General features: G+C 38.6%; 1 protein-coding gene across 25 annotated transcripts in view; it reads left to right on the forward strand.

Moving 5' to 3' along the window:
• The window catches only part of ADGRL2 (adhesion G protein-coupled receptor L2), a 223,147-nt gene that overhangs the window by 118,191 nt on the left and 86,397 nt on the right, over positions 1-18,559 (forward strand). For 15 of the 25 annotated variants that reach the window (XR_015308306.1, XM_086954265.1, XM_086954267.1 and 12 more), the window contains exons 4-5: positions 1,331-1,440; positions 8,532-9,341. Coding sequence is in view for 24 of the 25 variants with exons in the window: in XM_086954265.1 (XP_086810391.1) it covers positions 1,331-1,440; positions 8,532-9,341 (920 nt within the window). In the remaining variant the exon portion in view is untranslated. The remainder of the gene's footprint in view (positions 1-1,330; positions 1,441-8,531; positions 9,342-18,559) is intronic. The other 10 variants (XM_086954279.1, XM_086954244.1, XM_086954237.1 and 7 more) reach the window with 1 other exon arrangement.

Raw genomic sequence — 18,559 nt, forward strand, 5'->3', positions numbered from 1 at the left:
AACGAATGTTATCTTGCCAAAACAGAAGCCATTGCTTAATCAGCAGAACAAGGCTATTGATTAAGCACCTCGCCCAATAGATTACAGGCGGAATTCCATCTCCTTGTACAATTGTACAATTGCTTACTTAAGCTTACAAGATGCCACTCAATCTGTTAATGCTTCATATTCTAGTTCTCATTGTAATTTTTTTTTAAAATGTGGAATCCTAACTGCGTAATTAGTCTCATGAATGTAAATAATAAATTATGTCTGCTTTTAAATAGTATGAAAGTAAACGTGCGTGTTAGGATTTAAAGCTCTCGTTTATACTTTCGGGCAATCTTTTTGTGGAACTTGCTGTGAAGAAAAACTGACGCGCTAAAGGACATTGTGCTATCCAGACTTTGGATTGGAGGCTATTTCTACTGGATCGAATTTGCTATTCTGGACAAGTCACCATTTATGTTTTTTTGTCGAGGGGAGGGGGATTAGGGTGGCGGGTGAGTGAGTTGTGGATCAAAGGAAAGATATGAGCTGTTGCACGTTTTGCCTTAAGTGAATTTGTTAAATTTGTCCGCTACGAGAATGTACCGGAGTATGCAGGGGAGATTAGTAGTAAGGCTGGACATCTACGATTTCTGTGTCCTGCTTTGGGTTACCTCCGTGGTATGTGAATCTCCAAAGAGGCGTATGTTTATGCAGATAGTCTGCATTAGTCTGAAATACCGAGATTTATGCTCTTATCCGCTTCCGGTTTTACAGGAATAGGGCTTTCATGTTGGATAGAAGAGAGCAGACCTTGGAGTATTATACTGTATGGGGTGCATGTGTGGGCTTGTGTGGATACTGGTGGTTAGATAGTCTAATAGTTGGATTGGGGGTTTATGACTGCATAAAAGAAATTTGATTTGTACCGTTTTCCATTAAACATTTTTTTACGCAGAATTCTTCATTTCAGGCAAGAGATGCACTGGTTTGCAATTTATCAAATAACACGAAACTGCTCTGCAATACATCAGCCTCTCAAGTCATCAAAGCTTCAGCCCTACACCGTCAATTAGTGCTGTTTTTTAAAAGTAGAACTTTATTTTTAACCACATTATAAACTTGGTACCTGGAGCACAGTCACCTTAATCCCTTACGCTCCATTATGTTTGACCCATTTGGTGTTAAATTCTGGTAGAGCAAAAACACCAGACTCCTGTCCCCTCCACTACGTTAGAACCAGGCATGCACAATCTAAATGTTTTACATCAATTTGAAAATTCACTAAATAAGCAGTATCTAAATATGCATACATATGCAGTATAGAAAAAAAAAGAATAATTATTTATTTTCTCTTTAATAGGTGCAATAACCGGACCCAGTGTGTTGTGGTGACGGGGTCAGATGTCTTTCCAGACCCTTGCCCTGGAACATATAAATATCTTGAAGTTCAATATGAATGTGTCCCATACAGTAAGTATAAATATATTGTATGCTGTCCATTGCTGACCTCCCACCAGCTGCAGAAAGTGTCTGGCCATCATGCATGCAGAGGACAGGTCCTACATGTGGGAAAGTCGACAATGGCAACTCTGATGTACTTGTTCCACGGTTGCTTCTGCTACTAGTCTCTGAAACAAGTGATAGTCTGACTGATGCACTAAGATGTTTCTTAGATTTTAAGTGTGAAGAGGCCATAGATTGTATCATAAACTGAATGCATGGGTGGATATTACGGGGTATAGGGAACAGATTTTCCAAACATTGATGGATTGGTCATCAGATAATCCCAGACCAATTAACTTATGCTGAAGATAGTAGATTTGTTTTGGCAAATATGAGGCAAGCAGGAATGTTGAGATTGACTACTTGAAGTCTGTTGCCTTCATTCTAATTTGAGTACTTGTGGAATAACCCTTATTCGGGACCTTTCACTTCAGCAGCAGAGACCTTAAGATGAACTTGCCACAAGTGAGCTATGTATTAAAGTGTCCATATCTGAAAACAGTTCTTAAGTATGCCCTCACCAGCCCGAACCACACTGTAGATGTTCAATTTAGAGCTTGTGCATAATGTAGATTTTCATATTTTTCTAAATCTTTAACAAATAATTTCAACAATAATGCCGTTTGCCTGTGAGCAACATTTATAGTTGAGCGCAGTGTGTCTATAGCTGATTTATATGCAGCGAGGTGGTGATGATCTTGCCAGTGATTTATCGGCGCAATTTATGTTAGGAGCAATCACAAGTTCACTAGCCAAAATAAGTTGCCCTTAATTCATACGCTTTCGACTGTGTGCATCCCGAAATGAAGCAAAGAAGGAATATGAAGCAACAACCTAAATCCTTACTTCCTATTGTCCAAGCAGTTTGACAAAAAACGTTTTTTTATTTTTTTTAAACAATAGCGTACCCCTCTCAGAATCTATTCTATTTCTGTAAAATGCCATGCACACAGAGCATGAGTACTTGTATTAGTGAGCTGTAGTGGCAGGATTTTTTTTGACTGACTTAGCTGATTCAAAAGTATGATAAATGGCTACAGCCTAGTATGATTGATAGGCAGAGTATCTGAGATATAAGAACTTTGTCTGATGACTAAGGATAATTAGTACTCTTCTCGGTTTAGCTAATTCTCCGAAATGTAATTTATAAGGTCAAAGTATAGTTCATTACTTATTAATGAGTATGACTCCGAATTATCAGTTTCTTTTCAATTCTATGCCGATGTCTTATCTTAAAATGGATTTCTGTCAGTTCATAAACTGCCACTAGCAAGGTGCTAGATTCCTTCTGCGCATAAGGTGTGTGCATCCCAGGAAAGATTGTGCTCCGAGATGAATGTGTTCCAAGTAAATGTATACATTAAAACATTCTCAGTGTTACTTTAAAATGGTGTTTGTGTGTATGTGTGTATGTATGTATATATATATATATATATATATATATATATATATATATATATACACACACAAACTTAAACACACATACGATTGAATAGATTACATTGACGTGGAGCTGTGTGTGTATGTCTACACACGCTCAATGTTTTTTAAACCTAAGATGTGCCGCTCTCAGTAAATCCAGGTAATTACTTGTTTGTTCTGAATCCCCCAGGGAGAGAATGGGCCTGTGAGGCCGAAACACGTCGGTGGAGTGGAAATGTTCAGAGGGATTCAGAATAAAAAAGTAATTACCTGGATTATATAGAATATATTATATATATATATATATATATATATATATATATATATATATATATATATATATATATATATATATATATATATATATACACACATATAGTGTGTTGTGCAGAAACAAAAGTACATTCTAGTGTTTTCTTGGATGTTTAAAAGGTGTTTGGAGGCTGGACAGAATTAAAGTATCTTGTCAGATTTGGAAAAAGGACCAAACATTTGTCTAAAAATGGTAGAAGTTTTTCAAGCCTATCGGATGTGCTATTAAAACTACAAGCATTGGTCAGCAAATATATATACTTTGTACTTTAAGTGAAAGTAACGACAAAGGGATGATTAAATGGAACCTAAATCTTGAAGAACCAGAAGTTGTGAAATAAAAGTTGCCTGATACAAACTGAAGGAGCAAGAACTAGTGTTTAAGCAAAGGAAACCTCTGCCTCATTTGATGTTTGATATCTCATTAAAGGGCAGCTGCTTTAACATATAGAGCAGAAGAGCACACATGTTATGATGTAGAATACATAGGATAAATTGAAGTTCTAACACCATTTCTCCCATCACCACCCAGTTCTAGTGTGTTATATATAGTGCCTACTGCCTGCAGCAATATCATTTCAATGTCAAGTTGAAATGCAAGAGTTCTTTGATGTTGTATTTGGACATTTGGAGTACTCTGAAGCCTAATCGGCATTCCATCTATTGCTGTATTTGAAGATGGCACAGGCAGCATGAACCATTGTCATCTGAAGTAAATTCTGCTGACTTGGATTTCTGTATTGGTAGGAACCTTACCTCTGTCTTCTCACTCATGTGCCTTCATCTGTCTACGTTACTGTGGGAAATTCTGTGTCTTAAAACTACTTCCGATCTACATAACCCTAATCAATTATCCTAAATTGAGGTCTAGTGGCTCAGCTGATATTCAGTAGGGAAAACTGCCCTTCTAGAAAGTTCATTGCGGTGTACAAAACATGATATTGATAAGAAGCTGACTAGTTATAGACCACGATTACTTTGGTTTCCATTTTTATAGAGGTTACAGAAATATATCAGTGTGCTGAAAATCTTTAAAAAAGGCACAAAACACTACCGAGGTGGGACAGAAAAACATTGAAAGATCTAGCTCTTTAATAAGGCAGATTATGGTCCTATTACACAAGTATTGTTAGATTGATCAGGAATGGTCCAGATACAAATGAGAGAAGGCTATTGAAAAACAATTGCCTGATGCATGATTGATGTTAGGACAAAAGTTATTCCAAAAAAAAGTGAAGGATTGTCACAACACACAAAATGTCTCCGAATGTGGAACTAAAGATTCTCTGGATCCTATTAGTATTACTGTGATTTTCAGTTTTACGGTATAAAATTTGCGCCTCAAGAGTCCATGATAGAGGTGTTTGTGAAACCTCATTGTGTGCTAGGTCACACGTTTATTAGTATGATCATACGTTTTTGACCTATTTTAAAAATCCTCCACCACCGTAGTTAAGGTAAATGGTCACCACAGAACATTAACTGTGGGTAAACTGTTACTTATTCAGCGGCTAGTGAAAACATGGGGTTGTGGTGCATCTGAATGTCAGCATCACTCAAAAAGGGTTGGGTACTTTATTTCACTACTGTGAGATATGATATTCATTAAAACTATGCCAGCTGCACAACTGAGTTGGTGGTGCTACGAATAATGCTTATGACTTTAATTTTCAGAGAGGTTTACAATCTTGATTTTCATAATCGCAAAAATTGTTTCAATGATGGTTGTGAGTGCTTGAGAAATGCAGAGCTTCCACTGTGACATTAACTCTCATACAAATGGATGATATCTGAAAATAAACCATCGATCTAAATGTCCAAAAGTCAAAGATGTTTCCCTGCTGGCGCTTAGGCCAATAAATTCTTAGTGCTCAAGCAAAAAGCAGAATAAAAAGCCTTTTTGGCACTTTAAACATTAACAGGTGCTGCAAACTGTGTCATCTGGACTGAAGTAGTTTGATTACCTTACTAGCCTCTCCGATTCTTTTGTTGAAAGTATTCAAACAAATTTGCAATTTTATTATGTTAATTATTAACAGCAACACAATTTGGAATACACTGCCACAAGTGTGGTCAATTGCATATTGCAAAATCCAGACCACTAGCTAAGACCTTTGGAGACCGCTCAAAATGTTCTTGAAGTGTTAATTCAACCAACTGATATGCTTGCATTCTTTTAGACAATGGTTTGGACTAGTGTTAATTTATATGCTTCAACATCTCGAGGTTACTCTGGTGTCCCTTTGTTTTGATTACCCTGGTATAGGTAAAATTAGGAGAGAGTGGATGCTGCTTGATTTTGTTTTATACCCGAGCATCCTTCCTGTGTACATGTTTCAGCTATGTTTTTGGCCTCTATAGGTCAAAAGCTTTCATCAGGCTCAATGTTAACTCTTTATCAGTAATACTAGTCCTTTCCATAACAGTCAAAGTGTCAACTAGACCTATAAATATTTGATAAGGAGTAGGGAGGGGTTATGCCCCTCTAATCAGACATTCCTTAAAGGTGCCATGCCGCAAAAACACCTAAATATTACCTCCATGCCCAGTATTGGTGCAGCCTAATAATTATAGGCCCTGGGAAATATCATTTGTGTACCATACTGGCTAAATAAGCCAGCATGTAAGCTCTTATCTCACCTTTTCACATCTAGGGAAATGACTACTGATTGTTAGGCGGTAACAGGGAGTACTGATTAACTATGCACCCCCAGGGGCTATTTAGAGATATATTAGTATACTATGATGCTTGCCACTAATAAAATGGGTAAGGTTCCCTTTACACAATAGGCGAGTACTTTCTCTGATAGTTGTATTCTTGTACACATCAAACCATGTTTATGTTCAATATGTTTGGGTACCTTACTGTTATGATTGAGTCGGGAGGCTGTCTCGACACACCATTCTCTCCTCTCATTACTTATATGGTGAAGTATAATAAATGATGTGACCTTTCTTTTTCATAAGCATTTGAGTCTTCCATCTTGGACCAATATTTTACTAGTCTCTTGTTGGTTTTCTTTCATTGGTCCACTGTAATTGTCTCCCCTTAGTAATGTCTCAGTACACAGGGTGGTAGAAAGGTTATCTTAGTGCCTCTTATATATTTTTTGTGTTGTGAGACATCTTGCCTATTTTTTGGGTGGCTTGTCATAGATCATGATACAGACTTTTGGTAGGTGTGCAGCAAGATATCATAATAGTCTTAGAGTGAGAATCACTACTTGTACTATTTTTCTCTCTGCTGGTGAAGGGATGAAAGTAATAGGAAGAGGAAGGAGTTTGGACTACATCGGTTAAGATAAACTCGTGACTGAGGGGTTTAGTGGGAATTAAATTGTTTTGTGTAGAGTAGTGCATTTACAGAGGTCTGTATGTACATGAGTATAGACCGTGATTCCATTGTCTGCAAAAGAAAGTAGTGGTAGTTTCTAAGAAGTTGCTGGATATTTTGTTATTTTGACCATTCTGACTTTTTTTTGCTCATTTTCCAAGTCTACCTTTTATTTAGTAAATCATTGCATTTTAAGCGGTTAAAGATGCAGTTGCTGAAATTGCCTGATTTAATTCTTTTATGTTTTTCATTGAGGTTGTTCATTATGTATTCATACTTTGAATGTTGCATGATGCTGCTAAGTCAGTTCTGCAATAGGAAACTGCCAAGTAACTGTGTACCCTTTTCGGAACTGCTGTTGCAGGATTAGTTGGGTTAAAGAAGATTTTTGATCCACGATGCATTTCTCAAAAGACCTTCTTTTTCGAGAAAAAAAATATGTATCCAAAGACTAGGTGCGAGGTTGCTATCCACTGCACTTCTACAGCTACTATTAAACACTAGATCGATTGAGCATTATTCCGTTCTAAACAAAAATAGCGTGGTGGATGTTGTGTTGTCTCCCTGTCTCTGTCCAGTGTAGCAGAGTTCTAAAAAAAAAAAAGAGAGAAAACCCTGCATTAGCGTCTGTGCAGTTAATTAATAAAGTCCATTCATGTTAATCTTGTTTCTTTTTTCCTTGCACTCTTCATTTTCTCTTCCAATGCTGAAAATAGAAGTGGAACAAAAAGGTAATTACATTACACAGTCATAACCCGGCTCCTTGTATGTGCCCTATGGATGTAAAGTCTGTACCCCTTTCCCCAGACACAGACGTAAACAAATCCTCACTAATGACCTCCATAAACCAGACCAATATTTGCAAATAGTTTTCTGGCTGTTTGAAGTTAATGGTGGATTGCACTGTCTTGCGTCCTTGTAGAAAGAATATCAATTTTTATTTTGCTATATTTTTCTCATTTTGGTCCTTTCCATTTTGCTTGGCTTCTAGTACCCTCTCCAGAGCATGCGGTGGTTAGCAAGTTTGTTGGTGTTTCATTTATTGCTTCAGTTCATCACTTCATTCATCGATCAGTCAACGTTTGCAATGTTTATGTTGTGTAGATACTGCAGTTAAGTTTTTTAAAGCTTTAAAAACACATTTCTTTTGAAAGGTTTATTCTTGCGAAGTATTCCAAGACTACTTTTGAAAGTCATGCATAATATTTTTTGACAGTTTTTATTTTTAAAATAAAACAGTACATCAACTTCCTAGCCGTTTAAATTATTTTGCCAACTAAATATACAGATATTTTCAATATTGTGGCACACAAGAGTTTAATACCCTGAGGTATTTCATTATTTTACAATAGCATCTTTAGGCACAGTGTATGTGGGTGGATTTTTATCCACCCAGATGTTATATAAACCTCTTTGTAGATGAAATTAGTTTTTTTTAATTTAATTTTTCAGTGAATTGACTGCCTAACCCCAATTTTTGTTATTTGTATTCAGTGGTTTTCTTTGCCACAATAATAGCCTCACATAGACATTTTCACTTTTCCAGGTCCATCGCTAAAGATTATTGCTGTGAGATTTCTGATGATCATGAAAATATTAATGTTGCCTGATACGGTTTGATATACTGCATCCCTTTTCAGCCCCCACTACTACTCTATTTGTAAAGTTACGGACGAGGGGGTAGCATGGTCACTAATGTGCTCCCTTTGTATATTTTAAAATAGGAGGGCGGCATGGTGGAGTGCTGAAGGTTACACCTATTCATCAGAAATTACGGTGTTTACCATCTTCTCCAGAGTATCTCAAACAATTGAAAATGTGGTCCTTGAGTGACTGTATGTGGGTGGGAAAAAGCCTGGTATAAAAACAGTTTTGATTTCTTCAAGAGACTGAAAATATTAGTTACAACATTGATTCAATGCTGAATAGTCATGAATTATTTAGAATGCATCTGATTGATATTAACATTATTCTTGTCTTCTCTCTCTATGTTTACTAGTTTTTGTTTGCCCTGGAACACTGAAAGCAATTGTGGACTCTCCATACATCTATGAAGCTGAACAGAAGGCAGGTGCTTGGTGTAAGGACCCTCTTCAAGCTGCGGACAAAATTTACTTCATGCCGTGGACTCCGTATCGCACTGACACTTTGGTGGAATATGCATCCTTAGAAGATTTCCAAAACAGTCGTCAAACAACAACCTACAAACTTCCCAATCGAGTGGATGGCACTGGATTTGTTGTTTACGATGGTGCAGTATTTTTTAACAAAGAAAGAACAAGGAATATTGTGAAGTTTGATCTGAGGACTAGGATAAAGAGTGGAGAGGCCATTATTAACTATGCCAACTATCATGATACTTCTCCATACAGATGGGGTGGAAAGACTGATATTGACTTAGCGGTTGACGAAAATGGTTTATGGGTTATTTATGCTACAGAACAAAACAATGGAATGATTGTTATTAGCCAATTGAATCCTTATACCCTTCGGTTTGAAGCAACATGGGAAACCAAATATGACAAACGGGCTGCATCGAATGCTTTCATGATTTGTGGAGTACTATATGTTGTCCGATCAGTTTACCAGGATAATGAAAGCGAAACTGGCAAAAATGCCATTGATTATATTTACAACACCAAGTTGAACAGGGAGGAATCGGTAGACATTCCTTTTCCTAACCAATACCAGTATATTGCTGCAGTGGATTACAATCCTAGAGATAACCAATTATATGTTTGGAATAACAACTTCATTCTTCGATATTCACTAGAGTTTGGTCTTCCTGACCCTGCACAAGGTAAGGGTATTCGATTCCTTTTCTTGGTATGCATAAGTCATTGGTGTGTGCTATGAATTATTTAAGTTACATGTTTAAAGCTGTTTCAGTGCAATTTAAAACTTTATGTACGTAGAAAAGAAAATGGCTAACTATGTAACATGCTAGTATATTGCCATCATGTGATTCTGGCGACATCATAAACCACTAGTCCGAAGTCTGAGGAGTTTTTTAATGTCACCTGAACCCCAAAATTGTAATCTGAACACATGCAACAAGTTGGCAGTTTTGTGTCTTCTATTTTTCATACTTGCGTCTAATGTATATCCTATATTTTTTAGCAATAAATTCAGTCGAGATTTATTGAAAACGGTAAGCCAGGTAATGAAATATACTGTTTAAAGAAGAAAAATAATTTCAATATGTAGTTGAATGCAAGGTTTCACATGAAAAGCCTTTGCTGTCTTAAACACATTTCGTTTCCAGAAATAGGATGTTAAAGCTCAGACCAGTACGGCAGAGCTAGCAGTGTCCGCTACCTGCAATTAAAATGTTCACTTTCATTATTAGACTGTTCATTAAACCATATGCAGTGGTTATGCTTGGACATTTTTAAAGCCACCCCTGCAGTGCTTAGCGAACAGTGTGCATTATTTAATTAGGAAAGTTCAGGTTTTGATTTACCTTTCACAAATAGACTGGTTATTAATATGAATGTTGGCTAAGAGTCAGGAGTTCGAAGCTTCTCTTTTAGTGTTTGGCTAATGAAGGGCCCCTTATTTTAATGTCTAGCTATAATGAAGAAGTTACTAACTAAACAATGGGCAGCGAAGAAGCCCTGCAGAAGCTTTCATTATGTTTAAGAAACATAGAACCTATTCCGCAGGACACTTAGAAATTTGTTTTTTATATCACAGCAGTTCTTGCACACACTAAATATATATTAAAGGTTTTTATTTTTAATATTTTTTTCTGGTTTGTTGCTATGGTTACATATTTGTAGGCCAACCAGAATTTGGGTCATGTTTTAGATAGCATCCTATTTCAATTTTTTAAAACTTGTTATTGCAAGAGTGCATTGCATAACTATAAGCAGGTTCCAAAAAGGAAGGAAAGTTCTTGTATTCTGACAGTGTCTTGCATCTACTGTACTACGGCCATCCCTGTAGTTGCATAGGCAGAGGCTAAACTCATAGTCACTCCGTCCAGGGCCAGTGAGCGTACATCTTTCAGCTTGATTACTTTCTTTGATTTCCCTAAATATCTTATCTTTTTTAGGTAAAGCACCAATGCTACCTCTGATTTTCATTTGGCTGACATACTAAGCTAGCAGGCTGGCACAACACATATCAATTCCTTTATTTTATGATGTCTATGCTATTGTGTAGATTATTTTCCACATTCAACGTGATGTTTTAAAATTCAGGCTTATCAGGAACCAATATATTATTATTTGAAAATCACTTAGCTGATCTTAAATATCTTGGATGTTATTCCCAAGCAGGTGAATAGTGTAGGCGTTGTCATTTGCATTAGTAAGAAAAGGCATTGGGTCCTTAAAACTTTCGTTGTGCTGTATTGGTTTAATTTCTCATCAAAGAAACCTGGTGTTCCGAAATCATGTGTTCAACAATAATGATTTCTCCTTTACAGGGGTGAATTACAAAATTATAATGGGCACTCAGATTCTGCAAGTGCCTCTTGAAAATTCCTATACAATTAACACTGAATGTTTGCCAGCGTGTAAGATTTGTTTTTCATTATTGGCCATATATTAGAATGCGCTGTCCTAGGTTTTCAATTTCGGAAAGGATTCAAGTTAATTTCTTTGCAATTCAAAATGGAGTAGCCTAGTTCATATGGAAAAACTTCACTCGTAATTAAAGATTTAATTGGAGAAATTCTGTTATTTATAATGCAAAAAGTTAAGTTTTGTTTGTATGAAGTTTCAGACTCAAATGTTTATTTCTTTGAGCAGCCTTTTGGTTTAATGGTACTAACTGCAATTTTTATGAATATCAGTGGTACAGCTATACCATTGAGTGCTCAACTAAAACGGATATTGTGTGTATGGAACGACATGCAAACTGAAAGCATTACAGAGAGTATATACTGTCTCACATCAGTTGCTCCCATAACATCCAAATATACTTAAGTTCTTTTCTTGTGCGGTAGAGATTGAAATATTGGGTCACAAGCAAATTGAGAACGCAAGCTGTTAACAAGTCAACTTGTAGAGTACAATACACTATCTAAAATGCTGCTACAGAACCAGGTGGATCCGTCTGTCAATGTTCAATTTACTCACGGGTAACCTGGGGCAGAAAAGTGGCGGACGGTCTTTCCGTCCGCCGCGGTCCCCCCCTCCGCCATCCTAATATGGCGTGGGGGTCATATGGGTGAGGATGGCCTGGCGGGGGCAATCCGCCCGCCATCCTAATGACCCCCATAGTGTTAATATGTGGGGTGGTCATTTCCGCACTTGAACAGTTGCATTATTTGACAGAAGTGTCCGATCTTAATGTAGTCAATCTGTGTAACCTCCCAATGATAAATCTAGGTGGAGATTAATGAGGATTATGGGGTGAAATTTCCTTAATGCTAATATTTTTGATGGACTAGCATTTGACAAAACTAATTTGATGTGCTTCATGTTTCTTTTAAAATGGCAATCCTTGGATTGCTGAGAGATTAGAACTCAACAGTGTATGTGCCAGTAAATCTATGGAAGCAGAAGATGAAGTTGCTGAGCAACTCATTGGTGGTTAAATATTTCCAAATGTGACAAGCTGGATGCATGCCTTTATTTTGAATTTTTTAATATTTCAGGGGATGCAGATGTAACCGAGAGAGGGCTCCTTTGCAAATTAATATCACTTGAGTGCTCAGTGAATAATCCCATGTACCAGAAACTTTCTACTAGTAACATAAGTGAAGTACTACATAAGTTGAACGGAGGAAACCAGAAGAGCTTGATTCTCTTTTGATTTCTCAAATTGTAAATAAAAGATAAATACAACATTTCTTAATAAGCCATTTACGTCAGTTAGTGTAGCGACGGCCTTCAATTAAGTTCATAATTTAATTTCTCACTTTAGGAGATATGGCTTTCTCGATTGTGACTATGTACAATCTGAAAATATTGGTGATTTTTGTTTGTTTGGCTGGCCTTTGTGTTCTTTTTCGATTTTTCCTATAGGAATGTCGAAAGGTCCATTGTATACAATACCAATACTTACCATTGGTTGGCTTTCTTGTAAAGTCTCATTTGCTTGCTTGCTTCTTAATCTGTGGATTTCCTTCCACCTTTTGTGTTTGAGTCTCTTCTGGTGCATAACTTCTTTTAAAATCCTTTTGATTGGATGACTTGTATAGTTTCACTGCTTGCATTAAGAGAACTACTTTTTTTTCTTTTGCTTTGAGCTCTTTGAAAGTGCATTATAATGTTTGCTCTCTTCTCATGTCCAGTTACCTCCTTCCTCCTTCATGTCCTATCCCACATGCTCTGTTAATTTCCCATCTTCCAGCTCAGCCGTTACTTTTCCCACCTCTGACATCCTGCTTTGGCTGGTTTTATATCATACCCGCTTTTCTGTTGCTGCACCACTCTTCGGATTGTTTGTAATTTAAACTTTTAATGAGAGTAACTGGCCACAGCGCTGCTGTTTAGGTCTCGGCCTGGCGAAAAGCAGCGCATGCGCTGCTCTGCCAAGCAGAGGACCTTTTGGAATCAATACGATTCTAGCATGCACACGGGGAGACAAACAAGAAAAAGATGTGCACGCGTGGATTGGATGCTTTACTGGTGGCATGATACACTGAGGACTTTTTTCTCGCCGCCAGTAAATAGTCCCCGCGTGCACATCTTCTGTCTGCCCTGTTCATCACGCCCCATGACGGGCCTCGCTTGTTTACCTTGCCATTTCTGTTCTCCGTTCAAACCCCTCCATATCCCACCTCTTCTTTATCTTGTGCTGTCAACAATATAAGATTTTATGCCACCCTGTCCCCCAAACACACACACAATCTTTCTGTCCCCCGTCTTCGGTGTTTTAATGTCACGGTTTTTGTAGCTCCAAGGCGCATTGTTTACAGCCCTTGAATTCACAAGATGAAGTCTGATGCTACAAAAATATCAAGTTAATGCTTGTGTGCTCATTGTGACGTTTCATTCCCGGCTCCCTTTGTTTCATCTACTCCTGCTTTATCTCCTTCACTTGTTCTATTTTACAGATTTATCCAACTGTACCTCATCCGTCCCGTTATCTGATTGGACCAACAGCACGTGACGCCTGGTCTTCTTCTTTCTCATTTATTCATTCCACCTAAACCCCAGATGTTACTGGGAGTCCCTAGTAACGTGGCCAGTGTGGTGTTATGGGCCCTGACTCCATTAAAGCCCCACCATCTATCTCTATGCTAATCTGGCTGCGCATTATGCAGCCTAACTATGCGTGCATCCTTGTGGTCTGGACAGGCTTCTGACACGAAGCAGCCATTAGCCCTTCCTCCGAGCGAGGCTCTGCTTATTGCGCAGGATGTAATTAACAATTATGCAATATCGGGGCCATTGCAACGGTCATTAATGTCCACTACCCACAAGAGATAGTTCTTACAGAATTAGGGAGTTAAAACTGCATGGGAAAATCTGCTTAATCATAATTATGCTAATTAACACCGCATGCACTTTAGACACTGGTTAAAAGCACCAGTCACCTCAAAACAGGATCTAGACCGCTTAGAATGTATTTTCCTTTACATGGTAAATTGAATGTAATAGTACAGTGTATTGGACGCGGGGTTAGTGTATTAAAAACGGGCTTTTCTTTAATGGCTACTGTGATGAATGTCATTGCAATAATGGTGTTAATGCGTCTGAATATGCGACCCATTAAAACCATGTTCTCTGGTTACATGTATTTACCCTTTCTCTCTCCCTTCCCCCGCTTCTCCCTCGTTCGCTCTTTCCCTCCCTCCTCCTTTGCTACTCTTTTTTTTAACCTGTCTTTGTATGCTTCCCTCTCCCTCTTTCTCTTCTCTCTCTCTCTCCTGTGTTCTTTCGCTTCCATTCTCTGTCGCTCGCCGCACTCTATTTGACATCTCTCCTTGTTTCTCTCTACCACAGCCGCTCCTCTTTCTCGTCCCCTCCTCTCTCCCTTTCTCTGTTTCTTCCCCCTCACTCGGATTCTCTCTATTCCTCCGTCTTCCCTTATGTCTCTTTGCCTCTATGGTTTCCATTTTTCTTTCCTTCGCTTCTTATTTCTTCACTCACTCACACACACCTCTCTATCTATCTATCTTGCCGTCCCGTCCCTGCCCTCGCCTCTCCCCTTACTGCCTCCATATGTGGAGCTTGTGATACATAGGAGCCAGGACCGCAACTTCTGTTGGCGCCGCTAGGTTGGGGGCAGAGTCAGAGACACCATCCGTGTCCCGGTGACATTGCGCAGGACAGGTTCAGCCTCCGCTCCTAACACGGACATAAACCTCTTTAGCGCACACACCGGCGCGTAGACATCAGAAAAACGGGTTTTAGCGCCAAGTGCAGTTTTCAGATGTTGCTCAGTTTATGTGCTACTGGTTTTTCACAAACTGCGAAACAAGTGGTGTTTATTTCCTATAGATGAACACGCAGGCACCAGTGGCCCTCTTGTAGTGCTAGGGAAATCGCAAGGCAGTTCAGAGGTATAATATTCAAGTAATGGCAAGAATGCCAGTGCAAATTTAAATGCTGAGAAAGATAATACTATAGCAATAAGAAGTGCTGTTGTTAGTATAGCGCTGCTATTTTTATATTATAGTCGCTCCTCTAATTATGTTATTACGTTTGTAATAGTAGATGCACTTATTAATTATTGTGGTTATTAGCATTACTATTTTGCTAATAATAATTATTATTGTAATACTAAGAATAATACCAGGCGTATTGCAGAACACTAATTAATAGCCTGTGGTGGGCACATCCCTACAAACAAATATTTCCGTTCTAAATTGGCTACTGCCACTCAGTCGCGTGATTCATATTCATCAAAAGTTGAAACTGATATTTGACACCTGTACATAAACTGGGCAGGTAGGCGCTGTCTGGTGAGTGGAGATAGGAAAGGCCGTTGTCCTCAGGGCTGTGTATAAATAGGTCCGTTGCCTCTGCCTTCAAGCCGCGAGCTGGTCCTCGGACAGCCTCTTCTGCCTGAAGATTGGCAAGTGATGTTCGCAATCAATAGTGCCTGAAGGAATCGCGTTCCACTAAAAGCACAAAACAATACCAGAACGCTTCCATCCTGCACAGAAATTGTTTTTGCAAATTGGTGGGTCCGCCTGAGAGTGACTAATATTTTGCTCTTGCACCTGGACTCTTGCCCATATTTAAGAATTTGAAGGGGGGGCTGGGGGGCACTCGTTCATTCCTATACTAGAAATCGGCAGAGCAATAGCGGCCCCAAACCTGGCCTATAGAAGCGAGGCCTTTCAAGGCAGTGACACACTGGTACTGAACACTACAGTAGCCTGAATATATAGGCACATCTTACTGCTACCCTGACACACCTCACAAACCCAGGTCAGGCTGGAGTTTGGACTAAGAAAGCAATCCCACGTCAGGCGCACAGCTGTTGTCATCTTCTGCCATAAGCTCAAAAACACAGAGGAAAGATCCATCAACCATCCTATCTGGGAAGAGATCACTAAACAAGCATTAAAAATGCAATAGGTCTCTCCTTTGATTAAGTTAAAGCCATTTGCTTTGCTATACAATACCATTAGCAAAGCAAATGGCTTTAACTTAATCAAAGGCGAGACCTATTGCATTTTCAATGCTTGTTTTATTCTAGTTATTTATTTCTTTAATTTGACACTATAAGATAGGCTTCTGCCAACTTGGAATGGCAAATAAAAATAAAACAAAATGCCACAGTGCTTCCTCTTTGGCAAAAATGCATACACTTTCTCGGGGATGCATGCATAACTAACCACGCTGTGGCTGAAAGTCGAAATGCCTTTCACACCATGATGTATGTGTGTACGTGGATGGCTTCACAATGCACATGTTCAACTCATCACAGTGGGGGAAGAAGTTTGGCAGACTTTTGTCCATAAAGTTCGGTATCTCTAGCAGGCATTGCAAAAGGTTGTCTAACACCCATTTCAAAGTCGATACTTGTTGGCATTGTCACTACTTGTTGCATGCAAGCATGCATTGTTAGGTATAGCTTACCCAATTATGAAATTTAGACGTGCCTTTTTTATGTCACACAACTTGAAATGGTATGTATGTGATGTTTATATAATTAAGACCTATCTGAGAGGCAGCAGAGCACTGTACAGAGTCAAAGAAACTGTCAACATATTTAAGTGGGCTAGCTCGTTTGTAGACCGTTTTTGGCCTCTTGATGTTGTGTTCTTTGACGAGTCTTCAGCTCTTTCTTGATCAGGGAATTCCTGATGGATACAGCAATATTTGTGGTAGATGATTAATTTATTTCCTGACCTTTAGAGCAAATGCCATTGCTTCTGTTGGCATAAGTGCAACATTGATATCTGCTGGCCTGAAACTTCCAGCAGAATGTATGTAAAGGATATGTAGAATGTTTGGATGTATGGGCTGTTTCATATGTAGCAAGATGGATTATGCTTCCCATATGATGGAAAAAGTCAGTATGGCTAATCAGTTGCTGGATCTTTGAGTTGTACTGCTTTCTGTAGTTCAAGTTTGTCAAACCCATCGTGTCTGATTGCTCTATGTACAGAGTAAAATGGCATACAATAACTATATTGCATTTCTTTGTACCAAATCAGTAGGTATGTATGATTAAAGGTGTATTTACGAACTTAAGATGGAACAAATCCTTTTAGCCTTAAAATAAATGTGCTGGCACTTAGCGCTCGTCCTTCTCTGACCTGTTCACCTAGTTTGTTTGAAGAATTTGATGGATTAATTAACATGCTTCGATGGGCATCAGGCTTCTCCTGCCCTTTTCCTGCTTTGCAGATTTCTAAAGTCCGATTAAATCTATTTCAAGCCCCGAGGAAGAATTGGACTGGTAGAATAGGTTGAAGTACGTGATTCTTAATTTTTGAAATAATGGAGCTCCAGTTTATTAAAATATTTGTTTGCTAAATTTTTTTGCTCCTGGTTCCCCTTACTTTCAAGCCATATTGTCGCAGTGTCTGGAATCTAAATGATTGTGTCTCCTTTGGCTCTGTCCATTTAACCCCTTCGATGCTGATGACGAGCTCAGCTCGTCGTCAGCCACGGTGGTCGTGTGCTGATGACGAGCTGAGCTCGTCATGTAACATTGGTGCTTACATTTTTCAGCACAGGGGAAAAATAACCACAGCAGCCAAGGTGTTAAAAAAAAAAATACAAAACTGTCCTCCCTGCCAATTGTCTTTTTCCATGCCTTTGTCATTTAATGCCTAGATGACAAGGCTGTCTGTTAGTAACTTTTCATGTAAACTTCATGGGGATTTACCACGAAAGTTGTACTGTAACATCAATACTTAGTCTTAGCTAACTTGCCATGTGCTTAAACTGCTATATACTACCTTTTTATATATGTCTGTCCACCATGTTAGTGTATCCCATCAAGGTGTTTTGATAACCGTTCAAGGGCTGGTCCACTTTATTAAGGGCAATTTGCTGTCCAGCTCCTTGCTGTATTTTGTTCTTCGTCTACCTATCCCCAATGAAGCAGACCACCTTGACGTCAGGAAAAAAGTGACCCATTCTGAGTCATCGGTACATTCAGCCTTGTGAATAAGCAGCACATTGAGTCGCTTTACCATCCCGATCGGACTGTACAAAGAAATTAATTCATGGCAAGCTTAATAGTTAAAGCAGTGAAAATGGAACCTTCTAACTTGAGTTTTTTGCTTTCTTTTTCCTCTGATGCTAGAGTCATTGAGGCACACCTGCAGCCTTATGAAAATCAACTCTGCTTTACTGAGTAAGGTTAATAATTTAAGAGCCTACGGTGTATTAGCCCATTGTGAGGGACATCAGTACCTTTTGTGGATAACCTTCTCTTTCTTGGGAAGCACTTAGCACTAGCTTTAGTTGCAGCAGAAGCCAGGCCTGTGTTTGATTGGATGATTGTAGTTTTTTTAAAATGTGTTTCTTAATCGGATATGTATTGTACGCTTCGAAATTATTAATATTCACCAGCAGCTGTATTTCGCAGCTAGAACTCAGTACCCAATTATTAATATTCACCAGTAGCTGTATTCCGCAGCTAGAACTC

This window comes from Lissotriton vulgaris, chromosome 1_1 (genome assembly GCF_964263255.1).
Source record: "Lissotriton vulgaris chromosome 1_1, aLisVul1.2, whole genome shotgun sequence".
Lineage (NCBI taxonomy): Eukaryota > Metazoa > Chordata > Amphibia > Caudata > Salamandridae > Lissotriton > Lissotriton vulgaris.